At 44.2% G+C, this 21878-nt stretch overlaps 2 protein-coding genes across 4 annotated transcripts in view; one reads left to right on the forward strand and one right to left on the reverse strand.

The window, feature by feature from the left end:
- The first annotated feature begins 231 nt into the window (after window positions 1–231).
- ETFRF1 (electron transfer flavoprotein regulatory factor 1) lies at window positions 232–4806 on the forward strand. Its single transcript, XM_070754379.1, has 4 exons — window positions 232–250; window positions 999–1133; window positions 2416–2512; window positions 4500–4806. Exons 3-4 carry the CDS (start codon window positions 2468–2470, stop codon window positions 4707–4709), a joined length of 255 nt encoding a protein of 84 aa, XP_070610480.1. The 5' UTR covers window positions 232–250; window positions 999–1133; window positions 2416–2467; the 3' UTR covers window positions 4710–4806.
- A 4159-nt stretch (window positions 4807–8965) lies between these two features.
- The window catches only part of KRAS (KRAS proto-oncogene, GTPase), a 30669-nt gene continuing 17756 nt past the window's right edge, over window positions 8966–21878 (reverse strand). Inside the window, exons 4-7 of one of the 3 annotated variants that reach the window (XM_070754382.1) lie at window positions 20175–20334; window positions 14667–14782; window position 14635; window positions 8966–9534 (exon numbers count right to left, since the gene is read on the reverse strand). In XM_070754382.1, coding sequence (XP_070610483.1) covers window positions 9418–9534; window position 14635; window positions 14667–14782; window positions 20175–20334 — 394 coding nt within the window. In that variant the 3' untranslated portion in view covers window positions 8966–9417. Of the gene's footprint in view, window positions 9535–14634; window positions 14636–14658; window positions 14783–20174; window positions 20335–21878 lie in introns of all 3 variants that reach the window. The other 2 variants (XM_070754380.1, XM_070754381.1) reach the window with 2 other exon arrangements.

The raw sequence follows: 21878 nt of genomic DNA on the forward strand, positions 1-21878 counted from the left end.
TTGACACCTCCTGGCAAAGGGAAAATGAATTCACCCAAGAGGTAGGGAAGGGCTAAGTTTAAACGACTCTTCGGGTTCCCAAGTGAAAGTTGCGGAGTCTATATTAGACTTACGTCTCCAATATACTGAAAGAGAACCATCGGGATGAGTGGCGTTTCGGAAGGAAAAAGGAGTAAAGATGGGTTTGGGGGTGTTTTTTGTTTGGAGGGGGGCACTCCGCCCCGCTCAATGATGAAAGTTTTGCCAGTAGGTACGTTGAATCGAGTTCGGAAGTGATGATGGGAGGGGCAACTTCCATTTTGTTCTTCCACTATGATTTTCCCATCCGTCAATTCATAACCCATGGTTGGTATTGCAAGGCAAGTCTGCGCAGGCGCATTGAGATTTTTCTTGCATAAAATCCGCAGAGATAGGACAGAGTATATTTCTTTATTGACCAAGTGTGATTGGACACACAAGGAATTTGTTTTGGTGCTGATGCTCTTTTACTTGGAGTTATATTGTGTTGTGTGTTCCCTTTATTTTTTGATCAGTATATAAACAAATAGAAATGTATAATTATGTTGATAAAGTTCGAATAAGTGTACTGTGATGACAAGCCGATATGAAATATTTTATATAACAATGCAAAGTACTAAAGGTATAATCATATCATTGTTTTTAAAGAAAATATTTGGAAATTAATAAATTTTTCTTTAAAAATGTTTTTAAAAATACATGATTTAGATCAGAAATACTGATCTAAACTTTGCAAATAAGAATGGGTGGTATATATTATATATTAAATGTTGCATGTATTTTTACATACTAACATGAGACATGCTAACGCAGGGAAATACTGAGCACCCTTAAAACTTTAAAGTTAATCCAGTTTTGGCTGTCGTGTGAATGGAAGCGATTTAAAGTCCATTTGGTTAAATGGGACTCTTTCCGAAAGAGCAGAGGCGCTCCTCTTCAATTTTCCTATCTCTATTTTATCCTCGCTTGCGAATCTTTAGGGCAATGCCATTCAGGACATTGGAAGAGTCGTCTGGCTCCGCCCCTCGAACTCTGGCGCAGGCGCAGTAGCCGACAGCCCCCCTCCCGTATACTCTGCGAACAGCTGGGTGAATTGATTCCGGGACTCCGCGCAGGTAGCAAAATTTAATCAAATTGTGCAATTACATTTTCACCGAGTTGGGAGCCTCCCAGACTCCGGTGAGACTCGGTTTATTGGTGGGCAGCTTGCAGCTGTAGCCTTCAACCCACTTGATAAGTTGGGAGTACTACAATACCCATCAGTGTTGCTTCCTAAGTGGACTATTTGATTTCACAGAAGTTTGATTTACTTGGAGTTATATTGTGTTGTTTAAGTGCTCCCTTTTCTTTTTTGAGCAGTTTCTTGAGACTAGAATATCGGTTCTTTTCCACATCCACTAATCCAGTTTTGAAATCCACCTGTTGAGAGATTGTTTTGAAGAATTGGATTGTAGATAGTCCTTGATTTAGAACCATTCATTTAGTGTCCGTTTAAAGTTACGACGGCACCGAAAAATGTAATTTATGATCCTTGTTCATGTAACCATTGTAATCTAACCATGGCTGTGATCAAAATTCAGATGCGTGGAAACTGACTAATATTTATGACGGTTGCAGTGTCCCAAGGTCATGTGACCAGCTTTTGCAACCTTTGACAAGCAAAATGAATGGGGGGGGGGGGGAGATAGAGTCACTTAACAACTGTCTTGCTGACTTAATAACCAATGTACTTCACTTAACAACTGAGGCAAGAAAGGTTGTAAAATGGGACCAGATCTACTTAACTATTCCTGCTTATGGATGGAATTTTGGGTTCGATTAGGTCCCACAGAGTTGGCCTTCTCTGGGTCCCGTCGACTAAGCAATGACGTCTGGCGGGACCCAGGGGAAGAGCCTTCACTGTTGCGGCCCCGGCCCTCTGGAATCAACTCCCCCTGGAGATCAGGACTGCCCCCACCCTCCTTGCCTTTTGAAAGCTCCTGAAAACCCACCTATGTCGCCAGGTTTGGGGAAATTAATATTAACCCTTCAGCTATTATATTTTATGTATGGTTTATGTGGGTTGCATGATTGTTTTTTATTATAAGAGTTTTAAATACTGTTTTTAATATTGGATTGGTATTCTGTATATTGCATGTTGTGAGCCGCTCTGAGTCTTCAGAGAGGGGCGGCATACAAATCTAATAAATAAATAAATAAATAATAATAATAATAATGATATTGTATTATTCTATTATTTTATTGTTGTGAGCCACCCTGGGTCCCGCGGGATTTGGGCGGCATATAGGTCAATTCAATTCAATTCAATTCAATTAAATCATAAATCAAGGACTCTTGTCATAAAATGAGCTGTTCAGATTTCATCATGCCCCTCATTTCAAACTGATTTTTCCTCAGGTAAATATGCCAGTCCTCATGAAAAAAACGGATATATGCCTCAACTGACAACATGGCCAACCCCCTCAGATACGAAGTACGGAATCTGTACAAAAATGTAAGTTCTGAGGAGTAACTCCATCTTCTCCCAGTGGGTGACCTCCGAAAATGTTGGACCTCTATTCCCCAGCCAGATGGGAGTTTTATGTCCAGCCATTTGAAGGACACCTGGTTAGGACCGGCAGAGTAACTGGACTAAATAAGAATTCTTATGATTTGTTATGTGCATAACTCAACTTTTGTCCTATGTCCTTCACCAGTTGGGTTTGTCAATATATTAACTAACCAACGTATGTTTGGAGGAAATAGTATAATGTCACTTTAAGAGCTATGGCTGCAATTAGCCATATAAGGGAGACCGATGTGTTACTCTCTATTGGGTTGTATTGTATTGTTGGTTGTTGTCGGTGTCTATTGCGGTTAGTCTTGCTAATGCTTGCTAGATATTGCTGTGTGCTTTAATACTGCTGTGTGCTAAGACATCGTTGTGTGCTAATATACTGCTCAAAAAAAATAAAGGGAACACTTAAACAACACAATATAACTCCAAGTAAATCAAACTTCTGTCAAAATCAAGCTGTCCACTTAGGAAGCAACACTGATTGACAATCAATTCCACATGTTGTCAGCACATTCAACTTTGTACAGAACAAAGTATTCAATGAGAATATTTCATTCAGATCTAGGATGTGTTGAGTGTTCCCTTTATTTTTTTGAGCAGTGTATATTGCTGTGTGTTAAATATTGGTCTATGTACCTGTTGTATGCTTAATATTGGTCCATGTATTATATTATGGTATTGTATGGAACTGTGTGTAGCATTAATGGTTACCTGCTGCATGTTTAGAACTGTATATGATTGTTTGATTTGGATATGTATGTAGCTGTTTACTGTATATACAATAATTTATTGTATACAATGGTATCTCTACCTAAGAACACCTCTACTTATGAACTTTTCTAGATAAGAACCGGATGTTCAAGATTTTTTTGCCTCTTCTCAAGAACCATTTTCCACTTACAAAGCCAAGCCTCCAAAACTGTAACTGGAAAAGGCAGGGAGAAGCCTCTGTGGGGCCTCTCTAGGAATCTCCTGGGAGGAAATAGGGCCGGAAAAGACAGGGAGAAGCCTCTGTGGGGCCTCTCTAGTAATCTCCTGGGAGGAAATAGGGCCGGAAAAGGCGGGGAGAAGCCTCTGTGGGGCCTCTCTAGGAATCTCCTGGGAGGAAACAGGGCCGGAAAAGGTGGGGAGAAGCCTCTGTGGGACCTTTCTAGGAGTCTCCTGGGAGGAAACAGGGCCGGAAAAGGCGGGGAGAAGCCTCTGTGGGACCTTTCTAGGAGTCTCCTGGGAGGAAACAGGGCCGGAAAAGGTGGGGAGAAGCCTCTGTGGGGCCTCTCTAGGAATCTCCTGGGAGGAAATAGGGCCGGAAAAGGCAGGGAGAAGCCTCTGTGGGGCCTCTCTAGTAATCTCCTGGGAGGAAATAGGGCCGGAAAAGGCGGGGAGAAGCCTCTGTGGGGCCTCTCTAGGAATCTCCTGGGAGGAAACAGGGCCGGGAAAGGCAGGGAGAAGCCTCCGTGGGGCCTCTCTAGGAATCTCCTGGGAGGAAATAAGGCCAGAAAAGGCGGGGAGAAGTCTCCGTGGGGCCTCTCTAGGAATCTCCTGGGAGGAAACAGGGCCGGAAAAGGCAGGAAGAAACCTCTGTGGGGCCTCTCTAGGAATCTCCTGGGAGGAAACAGGGCCTCCATCCTCTCTGTGGTTTCCCCAATCGCATGCATTACAGTATTTGTTTTTACATTGATTCCTATGGGGAAAAGTTGTTTCTTCTTACAAACTTTTCTACTTAAGAACCTGGTCACTGAACTAATTAAGTTTGTAAGTAGAGGTACCACTGTACATTGTAAATTATGTTTATACTCTACTATATTGGCCTTGTTATTGGTTGAACAACCACCACTGTCACATATACTCTGTTTCAAGTTCGTTATTCTAACATTGGGTATAAGCCCAGTGTTGAACGCTAACAAACCTTTCTTGTGTTTTGAAGCTACTGTATCTGGGAAAGGAGTACCCCAAAGGGGCTGACTACTTTCGAACTCGACTCAAGGCGGCTTTCCTGAAAAACAAGGACGTGAAGGATCCAGAAGAAATTAAAAAACTGATTGCCAGAGGCAAATTTGTCATCAAAGAACTAGAAGCCTTATACTTCCTCCGAAAATACCGAGCTCTGAAACAACGATACTACGAGGACAGTTGAGCACCAACCAATTGTAAAATCTACAAGGCATGTGTAGTCCAGGAGTTAAATGGTGGGTGATCTGTTTGTAATGTAATAATAAAAATCTGTTGAATGATGCGTTCGTTCCTTCTGCAGAAATCAGGAGTTGGAAGCAAAGCCAGAGAGAGGTATCTGGTATATCAGCGTGGGTGATAGCTATTAATTGAGATAGATTTAATACTATTAAAACTATAGATTTATAGCACCAATTCTCCCAACAGAGCTTTAAGATGATTGACAGGAGGGTCAGAAGGATACCCCCACTGTAAACGCCTGATCGATTAGATTGTAAAAATATGTTCCAAGGTGCCAAAATAGAAGCTTTAGTTCCTAACACCATGGGAAATTTGTCTTATCCCACAGTCTTAGCTGACCCCTGTGAAATGGTCATTTGACCCCCCAAAGGGGTCCCGACCCCCAAGTTGAGAACCACTGGATACAAAAATAGTTATAATATATTCTAGGTAGACACACTGCCATTTTCCAGAAATAATGCTAGTAAGAAATTTAACATTTGAGAAAAGGAGGGGCAGGTGAGACATAGATTTAGTTTGCAAAAAGGAAATCACAACAATAGAATTAAATTATTAAGGTTAAGCAGGTTTAGGAGAGACTTAGCAAAGACTGAAAGCAATACAGTAGTACAGTGATCCCTCGATTTTCGCGATCTCAATCTTCGCGAAACGCTATATCGCGATTTTTCCACCCGATGACGTCACTCCTTTCATCTTTCTTTCTCTCTCTTTCTCTATCTTGCTTCTTCCTCTCTCACACTCTCTTCCTCCCTCTCTCATCTCTTTCTTTCCTTCTCTCTCTTTCTCTATCTCTCCCCCTCTTGCTCTCGAGCGGCAAGCGAGCGGCTGGGTGGGTGGGTGACGGGCAAGTGGCAAGCGGCAAGTGAGCAGCCGGGCTGGCGGGTGAACGGGCAAGCGGCAAGCGAGCGGCTGGGTGGGCGGGTGACAGGCAAGCGGCAAGCAAGCAGCTGGGCGGGCGGGTGAACGGGCAAGCGTCAAGCGAGCAGCCAGGCGGGCGGGTGAACGGGCAAGCGGCGAGCGGCCGGGTGACGGGCAAGCGGCAAGCGATCTTGGGGTTTCCCCTTTGCCTGAGCGGCGGGAAGACCCAGGGAAGGTTCCTTCGGCCGCCCAGCAGCTGATCTGCTCCGCAGCGCGGCAGCAGCGAGGAGCCGAAGATGGGGTTTCCCCTTTGCCTGGGCAACAGGGAAACCCCATCTTCGGCTCCTCGCTGCTGCCGCGCTGCGGAGCAGATCAGCTGCTGGGCGGCCGAAGGAACCTTCCCTGGGTGCCGCCCGCCGCCCACGCAAACTCCACCATCTGCGCATGTGCGGCCATGAAAAAAAGGGCGCGCATGCGCAGATGGTGTTTTTACTTCCGCAACCCTATATCGCGAAAAATCGATTATCGCAAGGGGTCTTGGAACGGAAGCCTCGCGATACTCGAGGGATCACTGTACCTCTAGATACGAATTTATTCGTTCCAGAAGGGAGCTTGTATGTCGAACAACTCGTATCTGGAACAAATGGCTTTAGACTTTGCTTTTCCCCTCCGAGATAACCAGAAGCAAGGATTCTTGCGCCACCTAGTGGACGCTCGGCTCGTATCCCGAATTTGAGCTCGGGTCTCGAAAAGAAATTTCTCTCCCCTCGTGGCTCGTATCTTGGAATACTCGCATGTGGAGCAGCTCGTATCTAGAGGTACTACTGTATTGTCTTTTAGAATGAAATCAATTTGGAACTTGTTTCTTCAGATTTGGAAACTTTATCTCCTGGTGTAGATACATTCCTTCCAGTAAACCAATGTTACTCCAACAAATCCATATTTATTTAATTTATTTATTTATTGGATTTGTATGCCACCTCTCTCCGTGGACTCCAACTATGTGGACTTCAACTCCCAGAATTCCTCAGGCATCTAATACTGGCTGGGGAATGCTGGGAGTTGAAGTCCACACATCTTAAAGCGGCCAAGGTTGGGAAATATTGCACTAAGATCCTTTCTCCAAATTATTACAGTATTCTCCCCACCCAGGCACTCCGACGTCATAAATAGGAGTTGCCAAGCATCCAAATTTCAATCACATGACCATGAAGGATGTTGCAATAATCATAAATGTGAAAAATGGTCACGCCACTTTTTTTTCCAGTGCTGCGAATGATCACTAAATGAATAGTTTGTAAATAAAGGACGAACTGTATCTGTGCTACAGATGCAACTGTATCTGTGCTACAGATGCAAACACGAACGCCAAAGTTTGATTAACTTAATTTCTCCGTGCTGATTTTGGAGATGGTAAAGTCACCACCCAGCAAGTTTTCCCTTTATATTTTCACCCACTGAGAAAGAATGCCCCCTAGTCATCGTAACACCATTTCAAAACTGTGTGCAACAATGGAGTTAAAATTAGGCATGGGTTAAAAGTACAAATTGCATTTGGATACCGGGTTTCTTGTTAATGCAAACCTGACACATAGATTTGATGCTCCGTTGAGAATAAGGGCTGAAATAGGATGGATTCAGAATCTTATTTAATTCAGGGATACTTTAAGCGCAGTTTGGGGGGAGTTTGTTAAACTTCCTGCATTAAACATACATTTAAGTTGCTATTAAAATAAAGCATAACGTGTTCATATCAGTTACTTGGAGAGAAAAAAATATTTTTCGTTACAGTGACTTTACATGCATTTAACCAATTAAGTCAAAAGGTTGACCAATATCTTTAAAAAACAGCAGTTTAAATGGGTCGAGGCACCAAAATTCTAAAAATTTATCTCTGGTTGCATTAAGACCTTAAGGGCGGTGGGTGGGTGGGTGGGAATTTGTTAAATTTCCTGCATTAAACATACTTTTAAAGTGGGATTAAAGCATAAGGTCATTCATATCAGTTACTTGGGGGGAAAAATACATATTTTTTTACAGTGACTTTACATGCATTTAACCAAAGGGTTGCCTGCACTTCCAATATTTTAAAAAACAGCATCTTAAATGGGTTGAGGTTCCCTAATTCCCAGAATTCATCACTCTGGTCGCATTAAGACCAGCAAGATGTTGCATGGACTGGAATAATCTGTCACCAGACTAATAAGAACACAACACCTGTACGCAGTCGGATCTGTGGGAATATTAGTTTACTCGTACGTGCATCTTTGCAGGGTTGACTAATCCAAACATTTGCCTGGCAGAACTGGTTCGTAACCAGATGATTTCCACACAGCTCCTGTAGAATGCCACACCCGCCGTATCTGAGCTAGCTTTAGGTTGACGGCATTCCCATAACACAAGTCATAGACCAGTGATGGCGAACCTTTTTTCCCTCGGGTACCGAAAGCGTGTGTGTGATTTGCTATCGCGCATGCGCTAGCGCACATACCCATAATTCAATGCCTGGGGACAGCTAAAATGGCATCTCCTGCCTCTGGAGGCCTGAAACAGCCCGTTTCCCAAATTCTGGTGGACCCAGTAGGCCCATTTTTCGCCCTCCCCAGGCTCCAGAGGCAAAAATGCCCCCCTCCATCCCCTGGAGACTCCAGAAGCCGAAAATTCTATAAAGCCCTACATGGCATCAGACCAGAATATCTCCAAGACCGCCTTTTGCCGCACGAATCCCAGCGACCGATTAGGTTCCACAGAGTTGGCCTTCTCCGGGTCCCGTCGACCAAACAATGTCAGCTGGCGGGCCCCAGGGGAAGAGCCTTCTGTGTGGCGGCCCCAGCCCTCTGGAATCAACTCCCTCCATAGATTAGAACAGCCCCCACCCTCTTCGCCTTCCATAAAATGCTGAAGACCCACCTTTGTCGACAGGCGTGGGGATAATTACCACCTTCTCCCCCTTTTCATTATGTTTTCGGCCTTACTGTATGATGAATTAGGTTGAATGCGTTTGGTTGTATAGTTAGGGATTTTACTATGTATTAATGTTTTTAAAATTGATTTAACTTTCTACTATTGGATTTGTAATGGATTGTATTACTGCTATGTTGTGAGCCGCCCTGAGTCTTCGGAGAGGGGAGGCATACAAATCTAATAAACTATATAAGTAAACTATATAAAATGCCCTCCCAGAGCCTTCGGAAGAGCTGAAAATCAACATACACAATGGAGATGAACTAGGGTAACGGCTTGCGTGCCACCAGATATGGCCCCGTGTGCCACCCCTGGCACCCGTGCCATAGGTTCGCCATCACTGCCCTAGAGCAAGAAACATCATGCATAAAACTGAGCCCCCGAGAAGGAAAACGGTGTTTATTTGCTACCACAGTTGTTGTTCCAGCCTCCGTTTACCACTAAGGCTGGTCCTCAAAAGTGCGGAAAAGTCTCAACCTTCCTGGGGAGGGACGAAAACAAGCCAGGAGACAATTAGAAGATTCTGCGTGCGCCAAGGGATTTGGAAGAACTTCTTTCAGGAGGATCTGTCGGTTTGTGTTTCACAAGCGTGGGGAAACTGAAGAACCAGCTTTCCAACACTTATTTATTTTTTCCCACCGTGCAGAAAATAAGCTGTAGGGAACTACACAGTTGGCAGGTTCAGGAAGCGACGCGATGGAGGAAAACGTGGATGTTAAAAATGTTTTTGTTTCTAATAATTTAGTGTGAATAGTAGAAAAAACACGAGTCGGGTTTACCGAAGGATCTCTGGCGGAGAAAAAAGGATCGACAGTATTTTGGAATTTGATTTACACGATTAGACATTTCGTCTTGGACTTCTTTTTCTTCTTTTTCCCGTTTTTGCTCATCTTCTCTTTGTGCTTCCGGATCTCTCGAACTAATGTGTAAAAAGCGTCATCCACGCCCTGCGGAGAGAAGAGGGAAAAAAATTTGGTAGATTTGGCCGAGCTTTGGTAGATTAGCGTGTAGTGTGAATTCAGCCCATAAGCTGTTTTGTTTTTAAAGAGACATTTAATGATACATTTTTATGATGCATACACAATTCAATACCTTGAATTTATGATTCATTGTACAGTGGTACCTCTACCTACAAACGCCTCTACTTACGAACTTTTCTAGATAAGAACCGGGTGTTCAAGATTTTTTTTTGGCCTCTTCTCAAAAACCATTTTCCACTTACAAACCCGAGCCTCCGAAACTGTAACCGGAAAAGGCAGGGAGAAGCCTCCATGGGGCCTCTCTAGGAATCTCCTGGGAGGAAACAGGACCAGAAAAGGTGGGGAGAAGCCTCCTTGGGGTCTCTCTAGGAATCTCCTGGGAGGAAACAGGGCCTCCACCCTCCCTGTGGTTTCCCCAATCGCATGCATTATTTGCCTTTACATTGATTCTATGGGAAAAAATTGCTTCTTCTTACAAACTTTTCTGCTTAAGAACCTGGTCACGGAACTAAGTTCGTAAGTAGAGGTACCACTGCATTGTTAAAAAAAAAACAACCCAGAAAATGAGCCACGCCAATAAGCCAATTAAGGGTGCCATGAAAGCCAAAAATTATGTAGTGCCCAATATAAGCCACCCCCCCCCAAAATAAGACCTAATTAAGATCCTGCCAACTCCTGAGTGCACAAGTAAAAATTATGTAAGGGTGGAGATCAGTGGTGGCCAGAAGCTGGTGCAGTCAGGTACCCTGTCCCAGTAGGAAATTCCGGGATGCGCACACAGCTGCGCATCAATGACATGCGTATGTGCACCACTGTGCATGATTTGGCTACTCCACATGCGCAGATAAGCAAAAACATGCGTGAGGACACTCACGTGATCAAGATTTTAACTATATTTGCCGATTGTTTTGCTTGTGCGCATGTGTGGAAGCAAAAATATTGCCAAAAAACCACCGAAATCCCACTCACGCATGCGTCCTCACACGAGATTTAGCCTGCTGTGCACTGGTGGGGATGGAGGAGTGGAGCTCCATCCTGGCAAGGCAGGTGTGGGGGTGTGCAAAATCTGGCTGCAATTCTCTTGCATGCGCATCCTCAGACAAGATTTTGCTTGCAGCGCATGCACAAAAGCCAAATCTTGCACGGGTGTGCATGTGTGCGCACTGGGAAGCACAGCTGATTGCGCATCACTATTTTTGCTACCACACTATAGTGTGGCCCGTACCGGGTACAACCCACTACTGATGATATAATAATTAATTATAATTAATTATAATTTAATAATAATTTATTCAATTTGTATGCCGCCCCTCTCCAAGGATTCACAATATAGATATATTGCGGGTCAAGTGGCGAAATAAAGCTTATGACCGTGTAGGATGGAAACATGCAGAAGAGGCTTTCATCCCACAGTGGATAGACAACGGCTAAAATGATGATGATTAGATCTTGTTGTGGTTAGCTCTGGCCCAGCTCCTGCCCCAAGGACTGTGGATGTGGGGGAGACATCCACATGCTGCAGGCCTGTTTTGCCCCCGGTGGAATCTGCTGATGAAGGCTCCTCTGACAAAGAAGACATGAGTGACAGGGAGGAGGAGAGTGTGGCAGACAGCTCAGAAGGAGATCAATTATCTAGCTCCTCCTTGGATTCAGAAGAAGAGTTAATGATACAGCCACGCATGCGGAGAACGATGCATAGGCAACAACAACTGAGAGATTATTATCAAAGAAAATGAGGCCACCTGTGGTTGGGTGGGACTGTGGGAATTAGTGATGCTGCTATAAAGAGCAGCCTGTGGGTTTGGCCATTGTGGAGGATTATCTGATCGTTGTGTTTCATGCCTGCTTTACTGACTTTGACTTTTTGTGTGCTGATTTTCCCCCGCTTTGAAACTAAACCAGAGCAAAGTGTGTTTCACTTTGTGAAAGAAGAAGGACTGTGAATTGCCTCACAGCTGCAAGCTAAGTATCACAGAACTGATAAGGGACTTGTACAAATTACCAGTTTGTTTGGAGACGAGTGCTCTTTGCTATATCAAAAGAGGGCTTAGTTTAAGTGAATTTTCATTATAAAGAACGTTGTTTTGAATTTTCAAACGTGTGTGTGTCTGAAATTTGTACCTGTGAATTTTTGGGAGGAGTCTACCAGAGAGCCCGACAGAACAGATCTACCCATATTTATATCTGTACATACATACACATATAGAAATTATATGAACAGCTCTTCAAAAATTTCCAATTTTAATATCATAAACAAAGAACCAATCAGGAAGCAACACCCTCCAAGATAACCAATCGTGATTGGACCCCAATTAGGGATTAGCCCTCACCAATTGGAAAGCAGCTTGGCCGAAGATCAATCAGCAGACAAAACACCTGGCTATAGAAATAGCACCCTATCTGCAGAGTAGCCCACTTTGCCTCAGGAAGATGGCAGCCATAGTTGCCGGTCAAATATTAGGAAACCTCTACTCTAGATTGTGGTGTCTAGAACAGGTTACCAACCTTTTGGATTTCCGGGACCATTAAATTCAAAATTTTAAATCACGCAGACCACTAAAATGATTTTTTTTAAAAAAAAGATAAATAGTATTTAGTGTAATGTAAAACTGCAAATACAGTGGTACCTCTACCTACAAAATGCCTCTACTTACAAACGTTTGTAGATAAGAACCAGGTGTTCAAGATTTTTTTTTGCCTCTTCCCAAGAACCATTTACTACTTACAAACTCAAGCTCCGAAACTGTAACCGGAAAAGGCAGGGAGAAGCCTCTGTGGGGCCTCTCTAGTAATTTTCTGGGAGGAAACAGGGCCAGAAAAGGTGGGGAGAAGCCTCTGTGGGGCCTCTCTAGTAATCTTCTGGGAGGAAACAGGGCCAGAAAAGGTGGGGAGAAGCCTCTGTGGGGCCTCTCTAGTGATCTGGGAGGAAACAGGGCCAGAAAAGGTGGGGAGAAGCCTCTGTGGGGCCTCTCTAGTAATCTTCTGGGAGGAAACAGGGCCAGAAAAGGTGGGGAGAAGCCTCTGTGGGGCCTCTCTAGTAATCTTCTGGGAGGAAACAGGGCCAGAAAAGGCGGGGAGAAGCCTCTGTGGGGCCTCTCTAGTAATCTCCTGGGAGGAAACAGGGCCGGAAAAGGCGGGGAGAGGCCTATGTGGGGCCTCTCTAGTAATCTTCTGGGAGGAAAGAGGGCCGAAAGAGGTGGGGAGAAGCCTCTGTGGGGCCTTTCTAGGAATCTCCTAGGAGGAAACAGGGCCTCCACCCTCCCTGTGGTTTCTGCAATTGCCAGCATTATTTGCTTTTACATTGATTCCTATGGGAAAAATTGCTTCTTCTTACAAACTGTTCTACTTAAGAAACTGGTCACTGAACTAATTAAGTTCATAAGTAGAGGTACCACTGTAATTTTTCTGTGGATCACCAAAATTTTCTCCTGGTGGTCCATAGACCACTGCTTGGTGACCACTGCTCTAGAATCTGTGCCCAATAGATATTGCCATGGAAGCCTACATCGAAACAACTGATAATCTACATTTTTCCAACAATTGTTATTTCAGTCACTTAGAATACAGTGCAGGGGTCTTTAGAACAAATAGTCCTCACCTTATGTTCAGCGACCCTTCAAAGTTACGACAACAGTGAAAAAAAGTTACAACCATTGCAGCATCCTCAATGGTCACCTGACCAAAATCCGGGTTGATTGGCAACTGGCATGTATTTATGATGGAGCCTCCACCACTTCTAGAGGCAAGTCATTCCACTGATTAATTTTTGTAATGATCAGGCAAGTTTCTCCTTAATTCTAGGTTGGACATCTCCTTAATTTGTTTCCATCCACTGCTTCTCATAGAAACATAGAAGTCTGACGGCAGAAAAAGACCTCATGGTCCATCGATTCTGCCCTTATACTATTTTCTGTATTTTATCTTAGGATGGATATATGTTTATCCCAGGCATGTTTAAATTCAGTTACTGTGGACTTATCTACCACGTCTGCTGGAAGTTTGTTCCAAGCATCTACTACTCTTTCAGTAAAATAATATTTTCTCATGCTGCTTTTGATCTTTCCCCCAACTAACTTCAGATTGTGTCCCCTTGTTCTTGTGTTCTCACCTTGCCTTTAGGTGCTTTGCAAAATAAATCAGCCCCTCTTCTTTGTGGAAGCTCCTCAAATATTGAAAAACTGCAATCACGACACTCCATGTCCTCTTTGTTCAGACCAGATTTACCCAATTCCTGCAACCATTTGTATGTTTTAGCCTCTAGCCTTCCAATCACCTTTCTTGCTCTTCTTAGTTTTATTAGTCTCCACATCTTTTAATTGGCTTTGTTTTGTTTTTGACATTTTGGAGAGCCAGCCGAGATCCATCAATACATCCTTCAAATGTATTGTACTATAATCCTTAATATCCCCACAGATCAGTGATGGCGAACCTTTTTTGCCTTGGGTGCCAAAAATGCGTGGGTGGGCGAGTGCCCACATCCATAATTCAATGCCTGGGGAGGACAAAAACAGCTTCCCCTGCCTCCCGGAGGCCCTCTGGAGGCCGCAAACAGCCTGTTTCCCGAATACAGGTGGGTCCAGTAGGCTTGTGTTTTGCCGTCTTCAGGCTCCAAAGGCTTCCCTGGAGCTGGAGGAGGGTAACAATGCCCTACCCCTACCTCTGGAGGCTCTCTGGAAGCCAAAAACGCCCTCCCAAAGCCTCCGTGTGAGTCAAAAATCAGCTGGCCGGCACACACATGCACATTGGAGCTGAGCTAGGGCAACAGCTCGCATGCCAGCAGATATGGCTCCGCGTGCCACCTGTGGGACCCATGCCATAGGTTCGCCATCATTGCCCTAGAGATCTTCCTGTAGTAGGCAATGAGAGGTTCAGCCTCCCAGGATATAATCAGAGACAACCAAAAGTTCCACCCGGAAAACTTAGAAAAGAATTCAATCAGCTGCTACTTAGCAATCATTCTAAAAATTAGGAGGAATCATCAGAGAAAGGTTGGAAATTAGATTTGATTCATACTGGTTGATTACATTTTTTTCTCTCCTGTCGAATGCTTAGGATTTTTTTTTTCACCCTTTAAACAAAAATGAAACTTACCCGGTTACATTACAAGGCATTTTTTAATTTTCACGCACCCAGGAGTCTTTTCTTCGGTGCTGACTTTTGTCAAGCGGTGCTGCTGAACCTCTCGCACCAACGTATAGAAAGCATCCTCCACTCTCTGTTGTTGCAAGACACAACTCCTTTAGAGTCGGTTTTCGTTTTAAGCAGGCGGTTAAGCAAAGTCTCGCCCAAGAGCCAGTGGAAATTGGCTGCTGTGCTTTGGAGTTAAAAGTAGGGGAGAGAGACCTCTAGCCCAGTGATGGCGAACCTATGGCATGGGTGGCACGCGGAGCCCTATCTGCTGGCACGCGAACCCTTGCCCTAGCTCAGCTCCAATGTGCATGTGAGTGACAGCCAGCTCATTTTAGGCTCACACAGAAGCTCTGGGAGGGCGTTTTTGGCTTCCAGAGAGTCTTCCAGAGAGTCTCTGGGGTGATGGAGGATCCTTCTTTTCTGAAGTTTTTGCTAACACAGAACTGCCAATGCAATACTCAGATTGAGGATTCCTTTTCCCCAAGTGCATTATTTTACATTTGGAAACATTCAACTGCAGTTTCCATTGCTTTGACCATTCATCTAGTAAAGCTACATCATTTGCCATATTACAGACACCCCCAGGAATATCAACCCTATGGCCCACTTTAGAGTCATCGGCAAATAGGCAAACCTTCCCTACCAAACCTTCTCTTATGTCACTCACAAAGATATTAAAAAGAATAGGACCCGGAACAGACCCTTGTGGCACACCGCTTGTAAACAGTCTCTGCTCCGAATACTCACTATTAACAATGATTGCGAACCTTTTTTCCCTCAGATGCCGAAAGAGCGTGTGCGTGTGCTATTACACGTGCAAAGGTGCCCACTTATAATTCAATGCCCGGAGGAAAGATTTGGTGCTGAGAACACATTTTGAGACCAAGAATTCTTCAAATCTTGGGATCTTTCTTGAAGATAGAAGTGACAGATCACTTCTTCTGCACTGTTATTAATTATACTTTATCAGTGAGATCCAGGTGTTTCCATGGCTGCCTTATAGTCATAGAATCCAGTTTAACCCGAGATTGCTTTACGATTCAAAGACACTTACAAAACGTCTTTTTCTTGTACAGGTAAAACTCGAAAAAATAGAATATCGTGCAAACATTAATTTATTTCAGTAATATAACTTAAAAGGTGAAACTTAATATATGAGAGAGACTCATAACATACAAGGCAAAGATAGTTCAAGTAGTGATTGTGATGATTATGAGGTGCAGCTCATAAAAACCCCAAATCCCCCATCTCAGAAAACTAGAATATTACATGCAATCAATAAAAAAAGGATTGTAGATAGAATAATATCGGACTTCTGAAAAGTATAACCATGCATATGTACTCAGTACAGTGATACCTTGTCTTACAAACTTAATTGGTTCCGGGACGAGGTTCTTAAGGTGAAAAGTTTGTAAGACGAAACAATGTTTCCCATAGGAATCAATGGAAAAGTGATTAATGCGTGCAAGCCCAAAATTCACCCCTTTTGCCAGCCGAAGCGCCCGTTTTTGCGTTGCTGGGATTCCCCTGAGACTCTCCTCCATGGGAAACCCCATCCGGACTTCCGCTGCCAGTGAAGTGCTCATTTTTGCGATGCTGGGATTCCCCTACTGGGATTCCCCTGCAGCATCACAAAAACACGGAAGTCCGGAGCTGGGGTTTCCCATGGAGGGGAGCCTCAGGGGAATCCCAGCAGCGCAAAAACGGGCGCTTCGCTGGCAACGGAAGTCCGGAGGCGGGGCATCCCAGTGGCGGCGTGTGTTTGTAAAGTGAAAATAGTTTGGAAGAAGAGGCAAAAGAATCTTAAACCCCTGGTTTGTATCTCGAGATGTTTGCATGATGAGGTGTTCGTAAGATGAGGTATCACTGTACTTTGTTTGGGCCCCTTTTGCAGCAATTAGTGCCTCGATGCATCGTGGCATGGATGCTGTTTGCCTGTGGCACTGCTAAAGTGTTATGGAAGACCACCTTCAGGTCTTCTGCATTGTTCCGTGTCATGTCTCTCATCTTTCTCTTGGCAGTGCTCCATAGATTCTCTATGGGGTTCAGGTCAGGTGAGTTTGCTGGCCAATCCCACTGTCAATGAAGCAGGTTTTGGTGCTTTGGGCAGCATGGGCAAGTGCCAAGTCCTGCTAGAAAATTTAAGTCACCATCCCCATAAAGCTCAAACTCAACCCAGACAAGATGGAATGGTTGTGGGTCTTGCCTCCCAAGGACTATTCCATCTGTCCATCCATTAGAAGTCTGACGGCAGAAAAAGACCTCCTGGTCCATCTAGTCTGCCCTTATACTATTTTCTGTATTTTATCTTAGGATGGATATATGTTTATCCCAGGCATGTTTAAATTCAGTGACTGTGGATTTATCTACCATGTCTGCTGGAAGTTTGTTCCAAGGATCTACTACTCTTTCAGTAAAATAATATTTTCTCATGTTGCTTTTGATCTTTCCCCCAACTAACTTCAGCTTGTGTCCCCTTGTTCGTGTGTTCACTTTCCTATTAAAAACACTTCCCTCCTGGACCTTATTTAACCCTTTGACACAGTGGTCCCCAACCTTTTTTCCACCAGGGACCAGTTTCAGCAAGACAATTTTTCTATGGCCCGGTGGGGGCGGAAAGGGGTGTGGTTTTGGGCGGGGTTAAGCATGAGGGTATAGCTTATCATTCCATTGTCTCTCTTCCCTCCCCCCCTTTTTAATTTTGCGGGGGAACCGAGGTGACAGAGGGAGGAAGTGTAGGAAGGGGCGGTTTCCTGTCTCTTTCCCCTCGCGTTCACTCGGGACCGCCGTTTGCCTTTCAGCAGATTCAGAGGACACCCCCCCGCCACCGCCCGCTCCGGCTGGGATTCCAGCAAGGAATCCCAGAGGAGGGGGAGGTGCCTCCATGGACACAGTCACCTTCCTTTGTGATCGCTGCCTGCTTGGAGTGCCCACCACCAGATCCGGTAATTTTCTTGCAGCAAGGAATCCTTCCAAAAGAAAATTACCGGAGCTGGTGGTGGGGGTTTCATGGTCACACGCACACCACTGGCTTCGCTCCCACCCAGGACCCCGGGAATAGGGTGGGGGAGCCTAGCAAAAAAAGAGCTGCACAATGCCAAAGCCTTTCCGTTTGAGCTGCAGGCAGAGCAAGGGCTTTGCGAGGGCTTCGCAAGGAGGAAATAAACCACTTTCGACAAGAGAAGAAAGACAGGAAAGGAAGAAAGCAAGCAAGCAAGTAAAGGTTTTCTCAGCCCGAGGGAAACGGCTGTCCTGAGTGAACGCGAGGGGAAAGAGACAGGAAACAGCTTGGCACTCGCCGGCTCCACAGCAGCTGCTGACTCCGCGGACCGGTGCAACATGCCTTGCGGCCCGGTACTGGTCCACGGACCGGCGGTTGGGGACCCCTGCTTTAACATATTTAAATGTTTCGATCATGTCCCCCCTTTTCCTTCTGTCCTCCAGACTATACAGATTGAATTCATTAAGTCTTTCCTTATACGTTTTATGCTTAAGACCTTCCACCATTCTTGTAGCCCGTCTTTGGACCCGTTCAATTTTGTCAGTATCTTTTTGTAGGTGAGGTCTCCAGAACTGAACACAGTATTCCAAATGTGGTCTCACCAGCATTCTATACTTGCTTTCCCTACCGCCTGACTGCACTGTTCACCCATTTTGAGACTGTCAGAAATCACTACCCCTAAATCCTTTTCTTCTGAAGTATTTGCTAACACAGAACTGCCAATACAATACTCAGATTGAGGATTCCTTTTCCCCAAGTGCATTATTTTACATTTGGACACATTAAACTGCAGTTTCCATTGCTTTGACCATTTATCTAGTAAAGCTAAATCATTTACCATATTACAGACGCCTCCAGGAATATCAACCCTATTGCACACTTTAGAGTAATCGGCAAATAGGCAAACCTTCCCTACCAAACCTTCCCCTATGTCACTCACAAACATATTAAAAAGAATAGGACCCAGAACAGACCCTTGTGGCACACCGCTTGTAACCTGACTCTGCTCAGAATACTCGCCATTAACAATAACTCTCTGATGTCTACGCTTCAGCCAGTTGCAAATCCATTGAACTATCCAGGGATTAAGTCCAATCTTCACTAATTTATCTATAAGCTCTTTATGTGGAACCGTATCAAAGGCTTTGCTGAAGTCCAGGTAGGCAATATCCACGGCACCACCTTCATCCAACACCTTTGTGACATAGTCAAAGAAATCAATGAGATTAGTCTGACATGATTTGCCTTCAGTAAAGCCATGCTGATTTGGGTCCAATAAGTTATTGTTTTTTAGGTGCTGATTTATCCTCTTTTTGAGTAGAGTCTCCATCATTTTAACTACCACTGATGTCAAGCTAACTGGCCTGTAGTTACCAGCTTCTTCTCTACTGCCCTTCTTGTGGATAGGCACAACACTGGCCATTCTCCAATCCTCAGGAACTTCTCCTGTTAACAAGGATTGGTTAAACAAATCAGTCAGGGGGGTAGCAATGACAGATCTGAGTTCTTTAAGAACTCTGGGGTGGATGCCATCTGGACCCATTGCCTTATTTATCTTTAATCGTTCAAGTTCTTCTAAGACATCGGCTTCTTAGATCACTGGAGCTGAATCCGTACAGCTGGAAGCAATGCTATATCCCTCTATAGTATTATTTTGTAAGGTGTCTTTTGAGAAAACTGAACAGAAGTAGCTATTGAAATGGTCAGCGATCTCCTTATTCCCATTAATGCATGTATTATTCCCGGTACTAAGCTTCGTGATGCCGCAGTTTTTCTTCTTCTTATCACTAATATATCTGAAGAAGGTTTTATCCCCCTTCTTTACAGATTTGGCAATTTCTTCCTCTTTTGAGGCTTTAGCAGCATATATTATCTGTTTCGCCTTCTTTGTTGGCCAAGTGTGATTGGACACACAAGGAATTTGTCTTTGGTGCAGATGCTCTCAGTGTACATAAAAGAAAAGATACATTTGCCAACAAAGCAGTTAATGATTGTCATAGGGTACATATAAGCAATCAATACTATCATGTAGGATTCAGCAAGTAAATGAACTATCAGGGATTTGGGGGATATGCAAACAGATTCTCAATAAAAGAGACTACATGTAGCTCAGGGTTGAACTCTGGGGTTCTGGGTGCTCTCTGAGCTCGGTTGTTTTCTCGGAGACATTTCATTACCAAACTAGGTACCATCATCAGCAGTGACTGATGATGCACACATGCAGTGTTATCTGGTTGGGTAACGAAACTTCTGCAAGAAAACAACCAAGCTCAAGGAGCACCATGGTCCCACAAATAGGTTCGCAGAGTCATATAACACAAAGATTGGTCAACTTACCTTTGAGTATCCAAAGGTAAAAGGTGCTTCAAAAACTACCTGGGAGAAAGTCTTTTCTGGCTACTAGGAATTCTGCCCGTCCCACCTGGAAAAGACTTTAGTTTTTTTTACCCCGTCATAGCCACCTGGACGTCATTACCTGTCGTGTTTTCGCAGAGGTCTCGATGAAAGGGATCCCGTAACTTCTTGCTAAATCTTGAGCCTGCTTGGTGTCTACAGTCCTGGAGGGCAAATCACATTTGTTGCCAACTAACACCATGGGTACATCTTCGGAATCCTTTACTCGCTTGATTTGCTCCCTGGAGAAGTGGGGGGAGGAGAGAAAAAGAAGAAGCAAAAGTCTCTCTCTCTCTCTTTTTATTTATTTTTAATATATATATATTTATTAATTTATTAATTTTGGGGGGGGGAAAGGAATGGGAAAGGGGGGGGGTAATTTCTACTCTCAAATTCCTTATATTTGTACCCCCTTTCTCCTCCCCTACCCCTCCCTTTGAATTTGTACCCCCCTTTCTCTCTCTCTTTTTATAGTAACAAGAAAACTATTTAAAAATGGTTCTCAATCTTTTAAAGGTTGGGGGTCGAACGACCGTTTCACAGGGGTCGCCTAAGACCCTGGGAAAAGACAAATTTCCCATGGGGTTAGGAACTAAATTGTCTATTCTGGCGCCTGGGAACATATTTTTACAATCCGACCAATCAGGTGTTTACAGTGGGGGTGTCCCTCTGACCTTCCTGCCAATTAGCTTAAAGCTCTGTTGGGAGAATTGGGGCTAGACTTATGGTTGGGGGTCACCACAACATGAGGAACTGTATTAAGGGGTCGCGGCATTAGAAAGGTTGAGAACCACACAGAAGGAAATGAAGAAGTTTTTTTAAAAAAGAATAAAAGACAAAATACATCCCCCCCCTCCAGTGCTGAACACCTACCACATTTTTCAGAGTACAAGATGCACCTTTCTCCCTCTAAAAGAGGGTGGAAATGTTGGTGCATCTTATACACCAAATACAGCCATTTTTGGCCTCCTGAAGGCACTTAAGCCAAAAAAGGTTCACCATCATAGTTTACAGCCTTCTGAGTGGGTAGAGGGTTGTACAAGTCCCTTCCAACTCTGTAATCTGTTAATCCACTGAGCTGGAGTGTAATTTTATGTATCCTTTTATTACCTCGTTTCCCCTTCTCCTGGTTGCACACTTTTAGTACCCTGTTTCCCCGAAAATAAGACGTACCCTGAAAGTAAGGCATGTCAGAGGTTTTGCAGAATTTGCTAATATAAGGCACCCTAAGGCGTAGTCAAGTTTACATACGGTACAGTGGAAAAACATACGGTACCATTCAAAGCTGTTCATAGCGGTACTGTAATAATGTGGTGTCCCCTGCTGGCCCCTTCCATCGCTTTGTACCGTCCAGTACAGTAGACACAGTCTGCTGGCTCACCGCCATTACAGTCTCCACTACAGTGCGTAGACTGTAGTTCCTCTGGTGGCCGGAAGCTGCAATAGCGGGAGTATACTGTTGTACCATATAAGTGCCGTCGTTTGTGTGTGGGGGTGCCATACTGACAGGTACCGTACCGTAATCAGTGTACTGTACGGTACACTTTCTTTGGGGGTGTCAGCTTTTCTGCCTGTGAATTTGTCTTATTTGAGAAATATAAGGCACCCCCCGAAAATAAGACATAGCACAACTTTTGGAGCAAAAATTAATATAAGACAGTGTCTTATTTTCGGGGAAACACAGTATTAGTATTTTCTCTGTTGCTTTGCAAATACACTGAGTGCTTCTGTGCCAGTCAAAAATTTCTTGTGTACCATACAAATAGAATTCTATCCATATTCTATC

The sequence above is a fragment of the Erythrolamprus reginae genome, chromosome 6, assembly GCF_031021105.1.
Source record: "Erythrolamprus reginae isolate rEryReg1 chromosome 6, rEryReg1.hap1, whole genome shotgun sequence".
NCBI lineage: Eukaryota > Metazoa > Chordata > Lepidosauria > Squamata > Dipsadidae > Erythrolamprus > Erythrolamprus reginae.